This window comes from Glossina fuscipes, unplaced genomic scaffold, assembly GCF_014805625.2.
Source record: "Glossina fuscipes isolate IAEA_lab_2018 unplaced genomic scaffold, Yale_Gfus_2 61, whole genome shotgun sequence".
NCBI lineage: Eukaryota > Metazoa > Arthropoda > Insecta > Diptera > Glossinidae > Glossina > Glossina fuscipes.
The window spans coordinates 437934-462901 of NW_023998433.1; the positions used below are offsets into that span (position 1 = coordinate 437934).

At 31.3% G+C, this 24968-nt stretch overlaps 1 protein-coding gene across 3 annotated transcripts in view; it reads left to right on the forward strand.

Annotated features, from left to right (window-relative positions):
- Positions 1 to 83: 83 nt before the first annotated feature.
- Positions 84 to 24968, forward strand: part of LOC119637872 (putative mediator of RNA polymerase II transcription subunit 26) — a 33350-nt gene continuing 8465 nt past the window's right edge. Inside the window, exons 1-3 of one of the 3 annotated variants that reach the window (XM_038034264.1) lie at positions 84 to 305; positions 14175 to 14204; positions 21228 to 21425. In XM_038034264.1, the coding sequence (XP_037890192.1) occupies positions 210 to 305; positions 14175 to 14204; positions 21228 to 21425 (324 nt within the window). In that variant the 5' untranslated portion in view covers positions 84 to 209. The remainder of the gene's footprint in view (positions 306 to 14174; positions 14205 to 21227; positions 21426 to 24968) is intronic. The other 2 variants (XM_038034265.1, XM_038034266.1) reach the window with 2 other exon arrangements.

Consider the following 24968-nt stretch of genomic DNA (forward strand, 5'->3'; position numbering starts at 1 on the left):
ATCTATATATACGTATACAAAAAAGAGAAGAAAAATTCCTTTTACTTTTTCTTTTAAAAGTTTTTTTCGAAAAAAAAAAAAACAACAAAAAATTGTGATAAATACAAAAACTGAAACGGGCTATAGTGACAATTAAAAGAGAAAGAAAGAAACAAACAAAAAAAAAAAAGAAAAAATTAAGGAAAAAGAAACATTTTTTGAAAGTTTAGATGACCGATAAGGATAACGCTTCAATGACTACGGTTCAAATGAAGGCCGATTACGCCGCTAGCGAGGTGTATAGCACCGCTAGTGAGCCACCACCGGTACGTATTTGTCATATATATATTTTTGCTTATCTTTCTCTTATTTTTATAAGAAAAGGCATATTTCAAGGACCTTAGGACAATACTGCTGAACATCTGCAAAAATTTTTATTTCAAAAACCGTATTTTTAAAAAAACATTTGAATTTTTTCTGAAAACTGGGTCGCGATTGTTACATTAGCAATTTTATTAATTGTTAATTAAATCATTTTCACCAAACCGTAAAAAAGAAACTGATTTCTTTCTTATAAAGTTAAAAACTTGAAAAAACGGATTGCTCTGCACAAGTAGTCTGGCTTGACTAACGTTAAAAACATTAAAAATATTTCTTTATTTTTATAATTATTTAGTTATTTTTTTTCATTGTTAAGTCTTATTCAATTACAAAACCCGTTGTTGCATGTTTAGCTTTGAGCTCATCACGCCTAATGAAAAAAAAAAGAAAAAAAGTTTCATGGTTACCCTATAAATTTTTGGTTTAGTGAAAATGATTTATATATATATATACATCTTTTGTTTTTTATAAGCAAAATATCATTTGAAAAAAATGTGCTTTATTATCGTGATCATCGAAATCATGAAATCATACATATGTCGTGAATAGATTTGCAAAGTGTGAATTTAAAGGCTGCCAGATAACTTAGATGATATGCTCGCGTGTGCTGAAAAGTCTACCGCGTTTGATATTTGAAGCCACGTTCATTGAGTTGTTAGTCGCGGTCCTTTGCTTACTCGGCTAATCATGTGTAAGAGTTTCGACCTTGGCGTTTATTTATTTTTCTATAATGGGACAATTTGTAAAAACATCCTAACATAACACCTGTTAGATCCTTAATAATAAAGGGGGTGCTGATATACTTAAGATATGGTAAATTCAAGCAAGAAATGCTTGATATGATATCAAGTCAATGTGATCTTAACAGTCTATTCATTATATTTTAGATGATTAAATTTTTCTCGCAAATTATTAGCGACTTCCTGTAAAACATCTCAGTATTTATCACATTAGCAATGAATTCGTTAACGCTTTAATACACATCATCCTGACAATGAAACCACTAATGGCATATCATATTGCCAGCGGTTTCATTTGCCATTGGCGATATATTACTGCGTTTTGCTGAAAACATATGTCTTTCCGTATTTCTACACATTTTATCTCCTATGACTTATTAATAGGAAAACCATGTAACCGCATTTCTCTACATTCTCAGCTTGATACATTTTTTTGACGAAAGTAAAATCATTCCTTATAAAAAAAGTGCTTTTTTTTTCTTTTTTTTTTTTTGTACCATCGGCCTCCAGTTTTCGTAAAGATATGTCATTATCGATTCACATATGCATCGTGACTATCGACGAAATGATATAATATTTTCATTTATTTTATTCCACACATCGTATCAATATCGAAATTGTCTGTAGTTGACCGGACTCGTTAAAAGGTTAATCCAGGATCATCAATTTATTTTCTCTGCGTATTGTGTATGTATGCCAGTCAGAGGAGTTTAAATGAATTGAATCATTTCAAAAATTTTCCTATTCATGTTTAACTAACTATAACACATAATGGTAGATTTTCTCTTTATATTTTATGCTATATATACACTCGATAAGAGAACCCGACAAGCATGTTTTTCATTTCGTAATTTTTTTTACCAAAATGCTTATCAAAATTAGTTACATCAATTTTCTCACTTACATCTCGTACTCGTGGTAATATTGATAATCGGCGAAGTTTTCTTATTGCCAAAATATTTGATCGCGAACAATTTTACACAAGTTTACACACAATTTTACAAGTTTAAAAATGCATTTTTTTTGCTATTCATCAAATTTATTTTCAAAATCATTCATCCATCCATAAGAGAAAGTTTCTTTACAAAATTGAAATATGAATCAAGATCGTATAATATCGGATTTAATAAAGCCATTCACTTATTCTCATTAGAAATTGTAAACAACATTGGGATTCATTTATGCTTGAATAGAGTCTATAGGTTAAACAGTGGCTGAAGAATAAAAAATAGTTTTCATATGTTTTTAAATTTAATTTGAAATTGTTGTAAAATTTTCGAAGAAATATTGATTGAAATAAGTCAATCATATGATATCCCTTTAACTCGTTCACGAATTAATTTACGAAATCCGAACAAAAACTACTTTCACAGTTCTATTTAAGTGTTTTTTCTTTCCAATTATTTAAATGAACAGATCGTCTCCTTAGACAATTATACATAAACGGTTCCTTATAAAGGACATTATAAGTTCCTTAATTTTGATCGCTTCCCGTTCGCAATTAATGATTGATGCATATTTGCAAACATCATAGATTGAACAATTTCATAATAAAGTTGTTCCCGTGATAAATTTCCTTATTTGAATTGTTTTAAAATATAAATTAAGATTTGTTTCTGATAAATATTTTTTATTTTTTTTTTTTAATATAAGTCTTAAAAATCAATTTGACGTCCTATACCATATAATCAATGTATAACGAATTCATTATCTTATTTATGTAGGTGGATGGGTGTGTTACTTTTTTATGCTGAGCTTCTATTGTTATGCTTTACACCACTTGCGGTGCAAGGATGTATTAATTGTGCGCGGATGTATGCAACACCCAAAAGCACTTGGGATAGGCCCATTTGTTATTATACCGATCGATTCAGAGCAACTTTTTTAAGTCGATTTAAGCTTGTTTGTCCGCTTATTTTTTTGTCCGAAATTTATAAAATATTGACGCGACGAACGCTATTGAAAATGGTTCGTATTGGTTCACTTTGTCAGCAACTTCTCTTATAACGCCTAATTTTAAACGGCGTTATATGACTCTCTTTAGGGTGATGTAGGGTACTCAATGATTAACTGCAACCCACTATGGTGTCTTTAGCTGTTTACCTTCAAAAAAAAAATAAAAAATTAGCATTCGAAAGCTTAAGAAACATCAATTATTTCCGAATGAAAAATTTTTGTAAATTCTCTGTGAAAAAGTAGAAAAGTTTTTATTTCATTTTTTCACAGTATCCGAATCGCCTTTCTATTTAAAAAAGCAATTTGAAGCACATTAAAACAAAAAAAATGTAATAAAGGGCGAGATTCGAGATATATATGAAAATGTTATTTAAATGGCATTCGATTTACAGCTGCAAACCGCTAGTACTTTTTTTAATTTTTTTTTTTTTTTTGCGCGCGCACACACACACGCACACACACATGCAGACACGTTACCTTCCTGTCGAGGTATACTTAAACGGTCGTGTAGTATGTGTTAGAAGCGTTGACAATTTTTAACGGATTAAAGACCCTTCTTGGCAATATGTACGACTTTCTGTACTCTCCCATCTATACATATGTGTATGTATACATGTTTTCTTAAGAAAAGTCGCTGCTTTGCCTGTGAGCCATTGTTAAACTGTATGTGACTGTGACTTTCGAAAAATTACCTTTAAACTTTATGCAACATATTTCTTGGAAACTTTCAAACGGCCGAGAGAGTTGCGCAAAAATAAAATGAAAACATGGGAACCGTTACTTTCTTTATTTAGTTTGGGAGAAAGTACCGTTGCATCATGGCTGATACTGAAAAGTGGACAGTGAAAAGTTCCGAATATCCGACGCACAAAGCAATCAGGTCAGAGACGCTTCAATATCGAGGATAAAGCTAATTGTCTGTCGCGCCTCTATTCGGGCTGTTGTATTTTAGGAGTTGTGTGAAGTGTTTTTTTACGGATTAGTGTTGAGAGTCTTTTTTACGTTTCGTGTTGAGACTGATATGGAGATAAGATTATAAACGACATTCAAATTTTTGCATCCAACTCTGAAAAGATTAAACAATTCATAGTTTAACTTATATTGACTGAGTTTTGTGAGCCAAACGCTCTTAGGATCGGACGGATAGGAGCATTGAAGTTAATTTTCAATTAACAAGGCTGATGAACTCGAATACTTTAGGTATTAGCTTTACTAAAAAGCTAAAGCGAATCTATGCTTCTAATGTGCACGTAAAGCTATTAGCAGTAATGTGGTTTCGAACGGTTGTAATGAATTAAGCTGATTAAAAGCGAATTTCTATTTGTCGACTTTGGCAAATATTTATCATAAATTTCAACTTGATGTTTTATATTTTATTTATTTATTATGTATTGTCCATATATTTTATAAACAAATTCACTAGGTATGCATTTAAAGGCTGTCGGATAACTTCGATCATATTTGCTTATGAAAAAATTAAAATCCCCTTAAAATTTAAATTTAGAATTGAACATTTATGGTCCGGTCCATCGTAACATATTTGTCATTTTTAGATTTTAAATTTTAAGCGACGGACGCATAAGAAATCAGCCACAATTAAATAGAATCCAATACACTGATTAAGAGAATATATTAACTTTACAATGATATTAAAGGAATTGCAAAAAGTATAACGGTTTTATTTTATTCTTCAAAAGTTGGATGTGATCATACGTCATAATTTTGTTAAGAATTTGTCGATAAATATAAAGATAAGTGTTCCATAGACATAATGCTTCCATTCAATTCATATCGCATTTATTTATTTTTGTTTCTTTATATTAGAATCTTTATCTGAATAGATTTAAGCTTGTCTACCTTATTGTCGGTATGTCCGTCTTATTTTATTGCGATCAGCCTATAGGGCGCAATTTTTGAGATAATTCGATGAAATTTGCTAGACAAACGCTTTTTGCATCGAGATCGAACTTTATCGCAAATAGTTCGCATCGAACGACTTTTGCGACCAATTCGCACCTAACGTCTCTTTTTTAAAAGTTTCTATATGAGTACCTGTAGGATAATGGACGTATGTCCATTCACTGTAGCGTGTTTTTAATTGTTTTTGAGTTGAAAAGCTCTTTGCAAATTCTCTAAAAGTCAAAGCCATTTTATGAGAAATGTACGTGATATTGAATCACATGCATCATAAATGTAGTAAATTTTTAAATAATTATGTAACCTATTAGTAACCGTTTCCATAACAAAACGTAGGTAGTTAGTAGTTAGGTAAATGAAGTGAATATTAAAAAAAAAGGAGAGAAATAAATAAATAATAAAACAAAACAAGTGTGAAAATATGACTCGAACAGTTTTATTACGTAATTCAAAGAAAATAAAATTAAAATTAGTTGATAAATTTCAGCAGGAAAAGTCCGCCCTCTCCTTTAATTTTTTTATCTATATCTATCATTTTATCGTTGGAAATATTTATTCAAATGTTAATTGTTGCTGAATAAAGCAGAACTTTTTTAATAAAATTTTATTGTTTTTCTAAAAAATATTAACTTTAAAAGGCCACTCCACTGCCGTAAAATTATACATTTATACGTATAAGTAAATACAGAGTAATGCAAATATACATAGGCTAATACACACACACACACATATATATATATATATATGACATTTCCCTCTCAAAAAAAAAAAAAAAGAAAAAATTATTTAAAAAATATAAATAAAAAAATAAAAAAAAAGATATATTACATTTCTCTCTCAAAATATATATATATATACATATATATATATATAGATATATGACATTTCTCTCTCAAAAAATATATTTCCAGAAATAATTTAACAACCATAAGAAAACCGGTTATCAAACCATAAAATTATTAAACTTTCCATTATGTGCGAATATATATAATAAAATGAATGAATAAATAATAAATTGGTACTATTAATAATTTTTGATATCCTCCTCCAGTTCGTTAGATGTTGAGAAAAATATTTGTAAATAAAAATTTGCTTTTAAACATGCTCTCCATTATACGATACGGTACATCACTTCAATCACAATCATCACAATCTATGCAACACCCAAGACGACTTGATATAAAGCCACGATTTATTATACCGAATCGATGTAAACTTGTTTCTCCGTCCATCGGTCTGCAGTCTACCCACGTATATTTGCGTTTAAGTTATAGGTGGCAATTTTTGGTAAAATGAGGTGACTTCACCCAAGGACGAACGGTATTGGAATGGTGCACTTTATCGATTACTCCTCACATAGCGCCGCATTTTGGGAAGTCATTATATGGAAAAAACTGGCAATTTTCAAAGTTTCGCGACAAAAGTCGTTGAGTAATAGCGTCGCGACATTTTAAATTGATGTGGAAAATTTGGTTTGACTATGGCAATCTCTTGAACATCCTGTCATGCAAACGTAAAAATGGTAAAAATGTTTAATTTTCAATAATTCCTAGTGAAAATTGGTTCATAATAGTAAATTGATATTGAAATCAACTTTATCGAATTTGGGCCACGTAGGTCTATTTTTTATATATCACCGTATATAAAAATTCTCAGAAAATGTTCATTCTTATATGCCAAAAAGATCTAATTCTTAATCTTTTATAATGAAAATTTGTTCACGATAGTAATTCGATATAAAAATAAAGTGTACTAAGTGAGAATCACGTGGGTGTTATGCTTGAATTTCACTTCATATAAAGTGTCTCATGAATAGTAAGCCATTCAGAAGAAGGATTTGATTTTTAATATTTTACGATGAAAATTGATCCATCTTAACGGCAGGGAATTTGGTTCATATAGATCATATTTTTTAGGCAGGAATTATTGTGGAAAACAAGCCCTAACGTGAAAAGAAAGTTTAGTTTCTATCTAGTTCTACTTTCTAGATTATGAAATTTGGATCGCGCCATGATCTTTAGGGTATCGTCCAATATGCGGGCGTTAATAAAGAAATATGCCTTGGCATGAAGATGATGCGTAATATTTGGTGTGCTGTTAAGAAAACCTTACTAGGCAAAGCGTGGTGGGGTATCTGATGGTCACCCTTGCTCGACTGTAATATAAATACAACAATACTTCTGATCGAGATTTCGAGGACATTTTTTCTCATTATTTTGTTTAGGTCTTGCCATTATTTGTGAAATATAGTAGAATAGAAATTGCTATAACGTATTACGAAAAAGTGAACTCACGGCTACGTTTCGTACATGTGGGATGAAGTTTACATTTGCTTGAATAACTTCGTAAACAAGGATTATTGCTCGTCTGATGTAAAGAAAGCTCAGTTGCTGTTTCGAAAGAGCTTTTAGAGGTACATTAATAACTTGCGGGTATGAGTTGTGAGTTGTAAATGTCATTTCTGAACATGAAAAGAGAATCGTGATAACTGACTTTCTTGTAGCGAACATTAGATAACGGTGACTTGGACAATATGCCGCTTCAAAAACAAAAAAAAAAACAGTGCAACATGCCATGCATGCCATGCATATCACCGTCACTTTTTTACAAGGGGAGAAGTTTAACAACAATGTAGTCGCCAAAAATGCATACGTGATTTTGCCACAAAGATCATGCGGTATAACTCTATTGGGCTTTTTACGCTGGGCTTATGTTAGAGCATCGGCTCACTCCAATAAAAACGAACGCTTTCAGTGATCTTACTCGTGAAAATTATTCGTTAATAGTGAAATAAGGGCAATTTTTCATGGAAAAGTGGGTAAAAATTGTAACCCTACAACCGAATTTTCACAGCAGTCCCCATCTGCTCACTTAGATGAAGTTATTTTCGAAATAAAAACGACATGAGACGAATATCTAAAATATGAGAAACCTCACGTTAACATCTTTGATCATTCAGTTTTTATTATAAGCCAAAAAAAAAAAAAAAACCTTAGTTGATGTCTCTATACTTGTGATACACTTAGTGATAAATTTAATATTTTCTTAAAGTTGGTAAGAGGGTTTTAAAGCTACTTACGCTCATAGACTGATGATAGACTAATAGATATCATAGTCGGGCATTATTTCGAAATTCCACTCCGCAGCTAAAATGTTAATTTACGATCGTGTCTTTTTATTATAATAGAAATTTCTTGTTATGCTTCGAGTTTTTCTTATCACTTTTTATTTTATAACAATAGAAAACTTTTTTGTTTATAATGCGAATTTCTCGATATTATTATATGTTAAATATTCATATTTTGCATGTTTGAAATTTTTTTTTTTTTGTCTTTGATTTTTAATTTTTTATTATTTTAAAAAAATTTAGTTTTGTAACTTTTTTTTGGGAGAATTTAGAATAACAAAAATAATAACTAATTAACGCAAATTATTACCTCAAATATTCAATTACAGGATGGGATTTGAAAATGAATGACGGAATCAACGACAAATAAAAATAAAATGAATTTTACACGTGAGGGCTGCGTGGGCACACACATCAAAGTACAATTTCTTATTTAAATTATACTACCTCCAGATATATATAATTAAAGTAATTGATGAAATAAATAGCAACAAATGGATGTGAAATGTTATTAAATTTTATAACATTATCTAATAACATACCTTTAGTTAATGTACCTGAATTTATTTATTTATTTTTTTTTGTTCATATTTATTACTATATTTTTCCGAAAAAAGAAAAAAATAGATAAAGTCTTGTACTGCTATAGATATATAAATTAATTGCTAACGCTATGAATAAAGCACGTAATAGGGCAGGAAATTTCCCGGTACCAGGCACATCGGCAGTCTAATACTAGATGCATGCTTTCGCAATGAAAATGTGAAGAAACCCGTTACGCATGTTGAATTTTTTAGTAACAATGATTACGTACTTTATTTACTTTCGTACTTTTTTTTAGTTTTAAAATACTTTTCTATCAGCAACAAGTTTATCTGGCACGTCATTCAATAAATTCGTGGAATAACATTTAGACGTCGCTACTATTGATGAATTCATATGATTTTTAGATGGGAACAACCTTCAAATGAAAAGGGGTCAAAATTTCATGACATTCCCAACTTTAGCTCACAAATTGCATGGCATAGTGGTACACATATATTAGTAGACATAAGATATATAGAATGTAGAATCACCGGCGCTCGTAAGATATAATCATGCATGCCGTTAATACGAGTCAGCAGTGGCTTTGAAAGATTTCTATCTCCGGCTTGCATAGCAAAAAAGAAAAAAGGCAAAACTTACGTGGACGTTCTCGCTCATTCCCAGTGCAGCAAAAGGGTCGAAGGACGGCCAGGTGCGGTAAACTACTATCTCTCTAACGGGTCATATTTGCTTCCGAAGTTATCTGCGTAGACTCGGACATGATAGCTCATCAATACGCCCGAATTGTGTAGATATAGCACAAGATATGAAGCATGTGATTCTCAATTGGCCAAAATTGACCGCAAGATAGTAGAGGGCATTGCAATATGGAGCATTTTGAATTGTTTTGTGACCAAAGTACTATAGAATCCATTAAGGTTCCTCCGGGCGTCAAGCACTAACGGGAACCAAAGAGAGTATTGATCCGATATATAACCAAAGAGAATAATAAAATTTCTCGATATTTCTTGTAGGGGAAAACGTATAGTAAGCGGCTCTGACTAAAACACTTTTTGTCGTTCTCTTTAAATAATAGTTTTTCTCATATAAGGGCCGGTATGAGCTTTTTTCCCTACATTCCTATGTAAGGTTAGATCATGCAAAGGTAATTGTCCGAAATGACGCCAAGGGTCCCGGATTTCATTGCTTACGATGTGATTATGAGAATTTTTAACTAATAACCGCGACTCCACTCAAAAAAAAATCTACGGAAAACAAAAACAGTATTAAATAGATATAACGGCCATAAGGTATAATAAATAAGAAAGTTATGTTTCAGATACTTTCGACAATAAAGACATGAAAATCGATTGAACGTAATATATCTTTCCAGTTAAATCTCTTTTAGTATATTGTACTAAGAAAAGCGTTTTTTAAATAATTATAATTATTTTTTAAGCTTTCACTTTATTACGATTTAGTCTATCCTAAACGAATGAAGAGTTTTTCTAAATATTTTTCTCCTGATTACTTACATAAAAGCGCAAAACAACTACAATTTAATTTGAAGCCTCAACTCTTACCATTCTAAGCATTGCAGGAGTATTCAGGCAAACAGTTTGCTGTGCTTAAATCGTTTTGCTAAACATAAAATCGAATTAGGGTTTAGTGTGCTAAAGTGATCTGCGATTTTCACAGGAACCGATAGCATACGCTCCCATTTGCTTCGAATTGAAAATTCTGATTTATTTAGTCCTTCGATTTTCATTTTGCAATAGAAAATATTGCGTTTACTACCTCGAAAATTAAAACAGAAAAAAAAAATAATAGAAAACAGATCATATCGGATTCGAAGGCTATTAATTTTAAACACATTATGAGCGATGCTCTGATGATAATTTTTTTTTTTTCTTTTGATTTTTGTAATAAATAATAAATAAATACACTACGACAAGTCACGGCCCACCACCTTACAGTTATTCGTATAACGATTTATCAAAATAACGCTTTATATGGGAAGTGATCGGAAAAGTGTCCCGATTCGAACCATTTTTAAATGTACTCGGCTTTGGGCCAAGACGTGTGGGTGTGCTAAATTTTATCAAAACAACTACAGCATTGCCCACTGTGGACTAAACGCAGAAAAACAACGCGAACAGATGGGCAGACAAATTGAATCAATATAATAAAATATTGCCCTATCTCAAATCCCTCCGAGTTTTACATACATCCTCACAAACACAAAATGTACTTTCATACTACAAGTGTAGATATGTGTATATCATATATTCAAGAAATTGATTGTAAAAATCCTTATAGTTCAAAAGCGATGAATAAATAAATAGCTTTTTTTTTTGTATTTTTTAAGTTATTATATTATATTTTAGCTAAATATAGAAAATAAGTACAAAAGCAAAAAATCCAGACGTATTGCCGTCCATTCTTTGGAAGAATAGTTTTGAGACTTGCTTGGAATAATTTATTTTATGTATGCATATTGTGTGTGTGTGTGTTAAATGGTTTTGCAAAAAAAACAATAAAGAAAGATTATGCATGACGTTATAATATGACTGACTATCAGTTTGTTTTTGGTGTTCGAATATATAATTGCTAAATATACAAACGCGTCATAAAAGACAAGAGAATTTATTTATTTAATTTTATTTACGTTTTGTTGGATCTTAAGTTAAAAAATTCACTGCACGCTCAGTATTCACCATGTGATGAACGATGATAAAATCATATAAAATTCTGCGTTAGTCAGTTAACGATTTTAAAATTGCCATCAGTGGCAAAACAAATTAAGCCGTGCCAGGCCAAGCCAGGCCAGACCATAATCAGTCAGTCACACGCAGCGCTTATTATAAATTTAGTAAAACGTTGATTGTTATCACACAAGACTTAAGCATATATATATATATATATATACATATATATATACATATGAAAAATATATATAGCCACTTACAATACATACATATATAAACATATATATATATATATATATATATATATATGTGTGTATGTGTATGTATATATATTTTTCATTGTGCATACATATAGTTTCTCAATAATAGCATACCATTAGAGTAGATGATATATATCGTAGTGTACATAAGTCTATATATCTCGTTGTACATGTGGCCGTGCTTGTATATGATTATATTTTATGCACATTTTTTCTCATTGTATTCAATTGATATGCACATCAAGTATGTGCAACAAGTTTTTTTTTTCGTAACAGGTCTCTTTTTATTTTTTTCATTTTTTTTTATTTTTATTTTTATTTTTTTGCTTTGAGAGTACAATGTATTATCTTACTTAAGCTATTAAATGTCGCGTTTGTGGTTTTGTACTAAATTCATGATTATTGTTATGTTAAAAGCTTTGCTATATATATACATATATATTTTCGTTTTATTTTAATGGATATAAACGAAAAGCAAAGGCGAACGAGTCTCTCTTTCCTTCTTCTCTTTTCCTTTTGCTGTCGATTTTTAAGGCGAATTTTCACTATCCTACTCCAAGAAAATTACAAACATATATTTGTGGGAATAGTTCCCGTAATTATCAATGCAATAAATTAGCTTTCTCGGGTTTAGTTCATCATAACCATCGTTGATTGAAGGAAGCTCTCTTAAATTCATGTTTATAAATGAAAAGTACCAGACTGATTTGAACTTTTGCAATCGAAATGGCCACGCCATTGAATTGAATATTAAATATATAAGTTAGGCTGAAGCGTTTCTTTATTTATCGATATAAAAAAAATAATTATTTTTTGATAAATATATATATAGCAAAAAGTTAGACCTAATAAATATTCCGGGTCAAATATCTTTTATCTGTGTATTTTAGTTAAATTTTGAGTATTCGTTTTTTAAATTTTATTGTGAAAGTGTATTTAGAAGAAGATGAGACAAATTTTCAAGAGCTATAGCCATATTATTGGGTGTTGCAAGAATTTTGGTGATTTTCGCACTTGAAAAAGGCATTTATTGTGGAAATTTGGTACAATAGTTTCCATCATTTTCTACAACGTTTTACAATATTTTTGGCAAGAAGCGATCCATCGACTGATCCATTTTCGCACTTCTTCAACTTTGCAGATCAGTGAACACACTGCCAAGTCATGCGGCACCGATCTGAATAAATGGTATTCCATTTGTGCTGCGACAGCGTATACTGGACAACTCTTCCAACAAATGGCCAAAAAATGGCATTTTCAGTCAATTCGTGTCGCCACTTTTAAGCCGTTGAAATCAGAACCGACAATTGGAATATGATGGGGCAGTACCATCAAGCCACTGAACGTGTTTGTTGGGCTTCGGCAGAAGATTTCTTCAAATAGACAATAAAAGTAATGAATTTAGAAGAAAAAGAATTTTGAACCCTCTATAACTAGCGTCGTCGTGCGCTAACTAAGTCAATAACATTAAATGGAATACTGTTATTTTATGCAAAGAAAGGTCAAAATCATCGAATTCAATCGTTACGTACCCTAACATTTTCCATTTCTTTATCAATTTTGCCAGTAGAAGTCGTTACAAAATAAATATTCTTTTGTCTCCTGAATTCCTATTTTCAATTGTATCGATTACATTTTCTGTTCTACTAACACAGAAAAAACAAGCTTACAATCTTGATATTGTCTGTTTACATTTTTGCTTTTTCAACATTTCAAGGATACCCGGTCGTTACCATTAACGCCGCTAGTTTTCTTTAAAATGTTGCTCATCAATTCCCATAAACCAATTGGACTAAAACTAGCCAATCGCAATACTAGTCAAATCGTTTTCCTTAATATTTCTGCTTAGTGAATTTTCTTTTTCAAGTAATGTCTTTTAATGAACAATTTCTATTATTTTTTTAAATAAAATTATACTTATTTTTGACTTTAGCTAAAGCCTAAAGGCTTGCTTGTGAGTTCAAATCATTTTTCTTACCTTAGCCTTTATAAGTAGATGCCATTTAAAAGTAATGATCAAAAAGTTTTGAAAAAAAATATACATGTATATTGTTTGTTTCTTTCTAACACAGGTACCATGTATGCCTAAAATTTCACTTCAACGCAACTGGCACTTTCACTTTTCATTTTTTTAGTTATACAAAAAAAAACTGTACTTTATTTTTAACATATTTGTATAATTGATATCTTGTTTAAGTCAGACAAAAGAAAAAATGAGAAAGAAAAGAAAGAAAAACCTACTTGTGAATTGTTTTTGTGCTTAATTTTCTTTTTCTCTTATCTTATCTTTATCGTTTCAATTGTTTTGTGCCATTGTGTTTTGTGTTTGTACCACCCATAAATCCTTTCAACTACGTACATACCTTCCAATCAATCAAACAACAAACCAACCGACAACAATCTAACCAACCGACCAACCAAACAACCAATCAACAATAACAACAATAACAACAACAACAACAACTGTAACAACTACAAAATTCATGCAAAACATCTAAATGTTGTGTCTTTGCGTTCATAAAAAACGTTTGCTCGTTAATATCTCAACCATGAACCTTTCAAAATGAATTGACAAGAGCAGCTGGGATTGTTTAATTTTAATCCACTTCAGGTTTGTTGCTTAAGTCTTTTGTGTACACAATCTCGCGCAAGCATGCAATTCACATACACACACAACGAACGTACAATGAATGCTGGTAAATAATAATTGTAATTGCAATTGCACTTTTTACAAAATTCACACACAGTGTAATGAAATCATAGAGCAATCACAGCAACAGTAACAGTCGCACAATAGCACCAAATAATATAATAGCAATCATAATTTTAATATAATATTTTTTATTTCTTGGTGTTATTGCAAACGTATTGTTTCAGTTTGAGATTACAAAACAACGTTCACAGAAGCCCAGAAAACATACAGATATACAGATGCAACAACAACAACAATAGCAAAGCCTAAAATACATTTCACTTGAAATTAAAAACTTGAGAAAGGTGTTAAACCACCAAATAAGTTCATATCATTGAGAGGCAATTAGTTAAACAGTCTCATAGACACGACAATTGAACAATGACGATAAAACGGATGTAGGGAGTTATATAAAGATAAGAGGGAAAAAACAAACATACAAACAAACAATCACTTTTGTTAATTATTTTGCAGCATTTGCAAAAGTGATTTATAAAGTTACAAATAAAAACACGTGCAAACACACACACACTCTCATATGCATAAATACATGCATACGCATATAAAGTTTTGTAAGCAACACACTACACATCATTATCACACCTTGGCATGAATATTTTTAAGCAACAATGACAATAACAACATCTTCACTTTATAGTTTATGTTAAAGCAATTTTTCACTTATTTATTTATTTATTTATTTACTTATTTTTTGTTTTTTCCTTTTTGTTTGCAAAAAACCAAGCTTAAGATTATATTTATGTTAATTTTTTGTTTGTTTTTGAAAGGTGTGTCATCATTTTAAATGTTACAAAACAGAGTTACCAAACCTAAGTAATTTCATTTTTCCTTACTCGTTTATAATCAACAATCATCATCGTCATCATTGTCATCGCTTTAATCTTTATAATCATTGCATCTTTGCTTTCTTAATCAACATTAAGATTTGATTGATTTCATTCTCTCCACCATGAATTCCACTTAAGAGCACATTATCGCCAATATTTCAATATACAAATCCCCTTATCCTTATATAAATCCCTTTATTCTTATATATACATGCATGTAATACATTGTAGAAGAGAGAGGGATTAGCATCAAAGCTTTTGAAATTATGAATATTTTCGATATTCTCAATGAATATTATCCAGCAATAGACAAAATTTTCATATATATAAATAATACCGTGATCAGCTATTATGATCAATATTCAAGTTAAATTGCGCTGGTACATCAAATGCCAAAAATATTTTTTATTCTAAATTGGTAGAACTATCACAAATATCATCAGCTGCGTTTAGTTATCGAAGACGCAAAAAGTATTTTGTTCTAATTTTAACTATACGTGATTTTATTGAGCAAACGGGTTGCATTAAATTTTATTTGCGAAATGAATTTTGTTGTACAAAAACCGTTAGGATGTTGCAGGGAGCCTTTGATTTTGTCCGAAATAATTGTTTACAAATGATAGAAACAGTTCAAAGAAGATCGAGAACGAAGAGCGTTCCGGATGATCAAACTCTATCGATGAGTGTTACGTCAAACAAGTCACACATTCGGTGCTCAAAAACCGTCGATTGGCCATTAGGAGTTTTGCTGACACTATGCGCATTTCAAATGAAGCAGTGAACAACATTTTAAAAGATATTTTGAGTCAGAAACGTGTCAATTCGCGGTTAGCACTAAGACCACTCCGTTTCTGCATTGATTCGGCGAGACCATTTCGTTAAAAATTTAATCCATATCGTTCTACAACCATTGGATTCGCCTGATTTAGCCCCAAGCGATTTCTAGCTATTTTTTAAACTCAAAAGACTACTTCGAGGAGCATTTTTTAACTGGATTGATTAGTCGAGAAGCATCTTCAGATTGAAATTCCGCAGATCGCACTTGCAACACACATTTCGCTTGTGCTAATCTCTTCGCACTTGGATTTTTATCTACATCTCAAAAATTTTCGAAGGCCATTCCGACAGTCGATTCTCACAACTATTTCGAGGATAGAAAAAATTTGATCAACATTAATAGTGAACCGACAAGCATTTACAGATTGAAATTCCGCAAATCGCATTTTCAACACATATTTCGCTTGCGGCAATCTGTTCGCATTTGGATTTTTATTTATTTGCCTTTTATACCAATCACCGAAGGATGAGGGATTGAGGATTCCGTTTGCTACACGCAGACGGAAGCTTCAGCGATCCCACAAAATATTCGATCAACTCCAAATTCGTAACCAAATTAAGCAAACTTGTCTGTCCGTCGGTCTAATGTCTACTCTACACATTCGCCTCTCCGCAAAAATGAAGCTATTGGTTGAAAAAAAAAATCGGTTGAAGGACATGCCAACACAGTACTCTTTGAACTGAGAGAGAACGCGTCTGTTTTTCAAAAGGAATAAACGATTGTTTTTTGCTCATTATTCATAAATTGCAGCAGATATTCAAACAAAAGCGGAAAAAATCGACCACGCGTACCCAATTGTATAGAGTGTCATAGTTTAATTTGTTTTTTTTTTTTTTCAATAAAATTTTGGGCTCATGAAGAGATAATAGATATAGATATCATAATAAATAATCATTTAAATTGTATATGACGTGTGTTGTCTTTTTTTGTCGTTTTGATAAAAAAAAAAAAAACACAAATCTTAACCACAAATTTTTTTTTTTGTTTCATTCTTATTGACTAACTAGAAATATTTATTTTGTTATTTGCACTCGTATATTCCATTGTGTATATATAAATATACATATGCATACATGTGTATATGTGCGTATGCGTGCATGTGTGCAAATGAATGTACGATATGTATGCATGTGTATTATTTAGTCTCTTTAGTTGAAAAATTTTTAACTGCGCAATAGTTAGTTTCTCTTTTAAAAGACGATGACAACAGTAATAGCAACGAAAAGACGATTTCTAGAATGTTTCTGATAAATTGCTAAATCAAAAAACAAAAATATGCTAAATATAGTAAAGCAAATATACTAAAAAAAGATAACAAAAATTAATGAATAATTAAATTAAGAATATCTAATAAAAACAACGATAAGATTTTTGGGTGGAACGGTGAACTTTGTATAAAAATTGTTTATTTATTTGTTTTTCTTTGTTTTTTCTTTAATAAAAAACTTTCCAAGCTTAAATTTCAAACTCGTGCCCGCTGCTTTGCTGCTGCAATATATAAGCGTTTTGAATTTTTCATCATTATTTATCTGTAATTAAATCTCCGTATTATCAAAACATATATGATAAAGTCCATCCATCCATCCGTCCTTATCTTCTTCAAACTGAGGAAGAGTCTTCAAACAAGAAAGAAATTTCTTTTTTCTTTGTTTTCTCGCACAACTCAATTTTATTCCTTGGGACGCAAGAGTGACACAATCCGCTCAGCGGTTATCTCACTAACATTTCAATGCCTTTTTCTGTAGAGCAATTCATTAATCACGGTGTTCAGAGCATGCGTATGAGAATATCGTATGAAGCATATGATCGCGTATGTGTTCTTCTTCTTTGGAGAACACGATCACTGTGGCAGTAATGCGAACTTCAATTCATGAAATTTTTGCAATTACAGCCATCAACTTATGCTGTTAGTTCCTTTGTGAACGAGTGCCCAAAACGACTTTCTCTTAAGATATTTTTTGATATACTCACTTGGTGTGGAAGTCTTCTGTGTTCAGCATCGAAGTTATACGAAATGCAAACTCGTTTGAAATCAGAAAACCAAGGCCGACGGCCTTTGATGCTGGTGCAATTTTTTTTGTGTTGCATAAAAATTAATTTTTCGGTAAACTTTGCCCCGTAGCAAAGGGTCATTGGTCGTGGGTTCATATATCAAGTGCGGTATAGTTTTCAATAAAGCCGATAATCTCAGACGCTGGATGCTAAACAACGTTAATAACTGGAAAAATATAAAAAGCTCTTAACTTTTGACTGCGTTTTGATTCAATCGTATTTTTAATTTATGTATCAATCTTGGTGACTGGTGTACGGTATCTTTGGCCTTTAATAACGTACACCGGCTTCCTAAATAGAATTGATACGCCCAAAACTATGCTTAAAACAATTTAGGACATTTTTTTTACATTTAAGTATATTACTGTAAATACTGGAATTTGTCTTGCGCTTATGCCGGTTCCAAATATCGCAAAAAAATTTGGTAAATCTTTTATAAATATTAGGTTGTTTGGAAAGTCATTTCGTTTTTTTTTCGCAACAGGGGACTTAATCGCTTTTTTTTCCCAGCCAAGTTCATATTTGAGACGCACTGTCTTCATATATTTTATAATTAATACCTTAATGCATGCGAAATATTTTCGTTTTGTTTCGGAGCAAAAGTCTTCGTTCGTTACCTTACTGCTGTCAAAAAAATATTTATACACTATGAAGAAATCAAAAAAACGAAATTTCTTTCCGAATTCCCCAAATCATAATAATGCTAGAGCTACGTAGAAAAATATTGAATTTATTGAACACGCGATCAGTTACCTTGAACGTATGTTTCTTATTGGTGAAAACCATTTCTTTTAATTGTGGATGCGCCCTTAATAACGCGATCTATAGTATGGTACTTTACTATCCATAACAAAGTGAGTTTCTCTTTTTTCCTTTATTCGCCCGGAATGTGAATATGTTGAAAAGTTTAAATAACTTTTCTTTCACTCAAGCGAAGAAAAAATGTTCACAGTTTTTTCAACATGTCATGGAGCATGGAAATGTTCATCAAATTATGAGAAAACGTTTTAAGGAAATTCTATTAAGAATGACTTTTAAAAGTATTTGTATTGTATGAAAAGTTTTACTTATTGGTCAGACGAATGTATGTATATGTGTACTTGTGTTTTTTAAGTTAAATGAAATCTTTTCAATTCAACGTAAAAGATAAATGTGATAAATTTAAAGTTCAAGTTTTCATTTATTTATATACAGAAATTTTTTTGTAAAAATTCTACGCATGAAAGCGTTTTAGAAAAATATTTTCAAATTTTTGCGTAGACTAATAATATATAGTTCAATGCGCTATGCATTTACTTATGTTTCTTTTGAATGTTTACACGTTTTTCTTTAGATAGAGCATTTTATTCTGTTCTATTTTTGTTTAAGTTGCTTTTCGCGTTAATTCAAAAGACCTTAACCATGAAACTTAAAAAGAAAAAAAAAAGAACCAAAAATGGTGTTATAAGCAAAACCGACCTTTAAACTTGGTAAGCCGATAAAGTGATATTGAAAAGCATTATGGAATTTTTCTACTCGTCATTGCAAATTATTTAATAATCAATGTGAAAATATTTAAATTGCTTTCTAGAAGTTTATATAATAGATGAACAGATATGATAGACAGCTTGATTATCTGTATAAGTGTTATGTGCTTTTTTTGATCCTGGGAAAGCATCCAAAGCCGCCCATTTTGGTCAGTGCGAAACTTTAGCCAGCTAAAAACCATCTAGTCCTATCCCCACTCTATGACACGACTTACAAATATATCTTCACAGAACGGGTTGCCGTTTAGGCACTATTGAAGAGTCTACGTTGACTTCGTTGTTTGGTTTTTCATTATTTTCGCGCGAATACTCTAACCGCTTTCTATTTTTTCACATTATGCAGCATATTCGTCACGAGATTGTCAGCAAGAGATAAAGAACACGTTTTCACCGTCTTCCGATCATTTGCAATGCCATGTTCTATTTAAGTAAGTTCAGTAACAATCATGATCGCTTACTAATTGTGTTAGATGAAAGTCAATCTCACCAGACTGTCTGTTAAATCACGGCCATAGATTAGGAGTACGCCGTTGCGTTTAAGTACATTTCTTCGAACTGGTGCAGCACTCTTGCTATTCTTTCACCAAGTGCCATTTTACGCAGCATATAGCCTCGTTAATCCGCAACCTTTGCAGTTTGGCTTTATAGATGCATTCTTATGATATGCGACGCCGAAAGCCTCAGAACGCCCAGTTGATATGCTGTCTGCATGCCTCTTGTATACAACGGTGCCGCACTTGCCTTTTTTTAAATGGGAGAGCCGTATAATACCACTGCTTTTACCACTTCTACTAAGTTTCAGCGGTCTTGTCTTGGGCTTAGCATGTTAGGTGCTTTGCTACATCCAATGGTTTCTCAAACGTATACCACAGATTTTGTTTTGATGATAGTCTGCAGCCGACCACCAAATCCAGATAATTTATGACATCTAGATATGGCTTGTGGATAGATAGAATCAGACCGCAGGACAATGAACAAAAAATAAGAAAGGCAGAAAAGATAAATTTTGCAAATGCATTAACTGTACATAAATTATGTTATTAATAAACAATAGATGCCTGAATGCATTGTTTAATTTGAACACACATTAATAGAAGAGGATATAGATAGTTATCGGAAGTATATCAAAGCTTATATTATTAAAAATTGCATATATACATAAATACTTTGAGTAGCTGAAGTAACCATTGGACGATGTATACATAAATTGATAGATACATAACCGCTTTGCAACAAGTCTAAAATAATAAAGAGAGAAGAGAATATTTAAATGATTTGACGATTATCTTGGCAGGAATATAGATTGGTTCATTCGTTCCCATTCCACATATGCATAAAGAAGTTGATTATTAGAATTACTTATTGATAAGCAGATTAGTTGTTCGAACTAGCTATTATATAATATGGAGAAACGGATTGATATATTGTTTGAATGAGGCATATGTTATTAGATAAATAACCAAAAAAAGGGGGGAATATTAAGTGAATAAATAACATATCCTAAAGCCAAAAACATATTAAAAAGCTTGTTAATTAAATGATCGGAGCTTTTTACAAAAAAAAAAAAAAAAAAAAAAAAGAAGCAAAATCTGTTTCGATTTATTATCCTTATACTCAAATATTTAATGATTTTTAATGTTTTTGTGTTTTCTCTTGTCTTCCTGTTTTCCTTGTTTAGGCCTATAAACGTCAATCGAATTCAGTGAAAATCGCCAAAATCACTGCATTCACTGTAATTATATCCTCGTTTATATTGGGTTCATTCATATTGGCCTCATCATATTTGCAGGCGAAAGCCTCTTGTGATCAAGTGCAGGCACTTGATTCCGTTTTGGAGAAGGAACTCATGTTGGAAACCCTACAACAAGTTAATAAGGTAAGCGTGTCAAATCCATTAATAATTTATCTAATTTAAAAAGCAATCATTTATTAGTTAATTATAGTATAAATATTTCCTCTTATTATTTATACTGTACTGCATGGTACTAGGTACATGTAGTGTTTTATTTATTTATTTTTTTTTTTTTTTTGTTTTTTGCAATTTCCATTTACACAAAATTTATTGTGTTTGAATGTTATCATTAAGGTTTTGCTGTTTTTTTTTTTTTTTTTTCAATCCGCCATCAAAACATGCAAAGCCGGCACGAAATGCATGGAAAAGTAAAAAAAAAATTTCCACAATATTTAAAAATTTTTTTTTTTGTAACAGTCATTGCACACTGTGGGGAATTGTTGTATTTACATTTGACAGATGACTTTGTAATTACTGCTTAATACACAAATTTATGCATTAAAAGGTGTTTTTTTTTTCACAAAATGATTTTAAAAAAGTCATTAATTCGTTGTTTGATTAGTTTTGTAATAGTCTGTTGACAATTATTGCGGTGAACTGAAGAAAATAAATGACTTGACATGAAAAATGCTTTTTATTGCCATAAGTATGAGACTGAACTTCTAGAAAACGCATGCTTATCGCTGTTTTCCTTTTCGAAAAACCTAAGAAAACTAAAGAGAGAAAAAAAAAGGAAAGAATAAGAGAAAACTACGTTATGCCTTCAGGCGACGTGAGAGTCTTGAATACCTAGCAACCTACGTACATTTTTCATCTATTGTAGATATGCCAGAAGATTCTGGTCGTGATTATTACCATCATAACCCATGTCTTTCGCTCGCATTCGCATTAAATCTCAAATTAATATGCGAAGCGAATAAAATATCTTCAAATGTCTGATCTAAAATCAATATTTTAAAAATCAATGAATTGATAAAAATCTTTTCTTGTTTTGATTGCCGTAGGAATATTTGTGGATAATGCTCACTTTCAAACATAATCTATGAATCAACTCATTTTGTTATTCGCGAAGTCAAACTAACTAAAACACACCTCTCAGCGCGATTTTTATTATTATTTTTTTTATTATATTGTTTGGATCTTGGCACTATTTGCGGAAAACAATACATACATGGTTATACGGAACATAGAGAAATTATTAAAACTTATTACGAAAACAATAGATCCCCGGTTACGTTTCGTGCATGTGGGATGAAGCTGATGTCGCGTTGAATGACTTCGTAAATAAGAATTATTTCCCACTTTGTGTAAAGAAGACGAAATCTAATGTTCCTAAAGGAGAAATAACTCTTGGTTATGCTTTGCGGGCTCTAAATGTCATTTTTGAACATGAAAATTTCATTGCAGCTATCGTCAATGGAGAATGGAAAAATTAATGGTGGCAAAGAAAAAATGGTGTTACATGCCATACATATCATGGCTTCGTCAGCTTATTACAAAAAGTTCACCGACCATTCAATCTCCAAAAATGCTTACATGGTCTTGCCTCAAAGATCATGCGGTATAACTCTATTGGACATTTTACCTTCAATTTATGTTGAGGCATACTTAATAAGATCTCTCATGATTCTTTTTGAATATTGTTACATATACAATGCAAAGTTTCGTATATCCTTTCGATAGTAGAATAGGAAGAAAATTTTGTGATTAATTTCCACTGTTGAAATTAGTTAAAGAGGAAGTAAAGGAGAAAGTATACGTAACGGGTGCAGGTTTTTTTTACCACATTTCAGTTATGCTTAACTTCACATTGAAATTCCGCAGTTGTTTTACTCGCGTGCGCACATGCAGCAATCGTACGTAGTATCACGCATTCGACATATTAAGAAACTATACGTGGACTTTTGCAATGCGTACTATAATGGTAAATGTTTGCAAAATATTGTTCCGGTAAAGATACCAATTATTTAATTACTCAAGTCAATTTCTTCAATAATCGGGCATAAGTATAAGAATAACGAAACCAATGCTCGAAAGAGTTTCAGTTCGCGTATAGGGATTTATATTCAGCCCTAAAAAAAAACCTAATCAGTATATGAAATGATTTATTGAGCCATTGGCCAACTATCAACTACGAATCATAAGACCTAAAAAGTACCAAAACGTTACTCAAAAAGTTTATGAAGACCGTGTTCTGGATTAAAAATTGGATCGCGCATGTAATTCCATGAGCGAAGAATACGATATGAATCTTCTTGAGGTCGTCAATGCTAAGATTTCGCATAGTACGCGCTGTCTCATCGAATTTCTTTCAAGAATATTCTCGTGCGTCCATCCGAATAAGGTCCGACTTACTGTCATTTGCTTGATCCATGCACACGCATTTGTCAGTCATACAATCTATGATGTAATGAACATATAATTATTCGATATTCAAAAGTTGCTTCAAGGTGTTTCACTTGTTTTTAATACATTTTATTAGATTATTTAAAATATGTTCCTTTTTGAATCACTAACATGCGTTTTAAACAAGTTTCCAAAATTTTCAATTGTCTTAATTGAAAAGTTCAATAAAATTTATTGTAAATTATAAACGAAAACGAAACGAATTTACTTCCAATACATAGTATTTAATTTAGTATTATCTTCTTCTTTTTTTTTTTTTTTAATTAAGTAACATTTCTCTAATTAATTGAAAGCTTAAATGTTACGGACTAATATGGAATTGAGACTTGACTTTCAATGTTTATACTCTACATCATTTGTGGTGCAAGGGTGTATGAGATTAATGCGGATATATGCAATACCCAGAAAAACTTGAGACAGACCAACCTTTTATTATACTGATCGACTCAGATTCAATTTCTGAATCGATTTAAGTTCGTCTGTCCGTCTGTACGTTTCGTTTTCTTGCGTTCAGCCTACGGGTCACAATTCTGGAGGCATTTTGATGGCCCAACGATAAACGCTTTCAATAATGGTTTAGATTGGATCGCTTTTTTGATCACTTCTCCTGCCTTCTTTTGGAAAGTCCTGCACGGATACAAGTAGGGTGTTTGTTATGGGCCGTGACCATCAGGCACAATTTTTGGAAATATTTTCAGGTCATTTATTCAGCACTTTCCGTACACTTTGAAAAGTCCTTATATGAACGACTGTATTAAGCGAAGTGATGCAAAGTATTTAACGGTGGGCCATGTCCGATAGAAATGTGGCTTACATTCTCTTCTTATGACACAGGCATAAATAATAATAAAAGTAGTAATAATAATAATAATAATAGTAAAACTAACTGAAATAATTAAAAAGAAAAATTTTACTTTTTATAGATAGTTTCTGGTTTATTTTGTTCTTAAGCTACTAAGCGATATTTTAAAAAATTAAAAGGTGCTAAATATCGGCTCAAGTTAATCTCCATAACTTTGAAAATTTCCGTCAGCTATAGTGCTATAATTGATGCTTTGAACTAGCTTTTTTTGTTCATTTTAAACGCATTAAACTCGGTTCGAACACTCGGCATTTGTAGATTTTATAAATCAATGCAAAAAAAAAAACGAAACAATTGTATTCGCAAATGCGAATCATCACAAAATTTGCAAAATATTTAGTTAGTTGTGTCAGTCATAT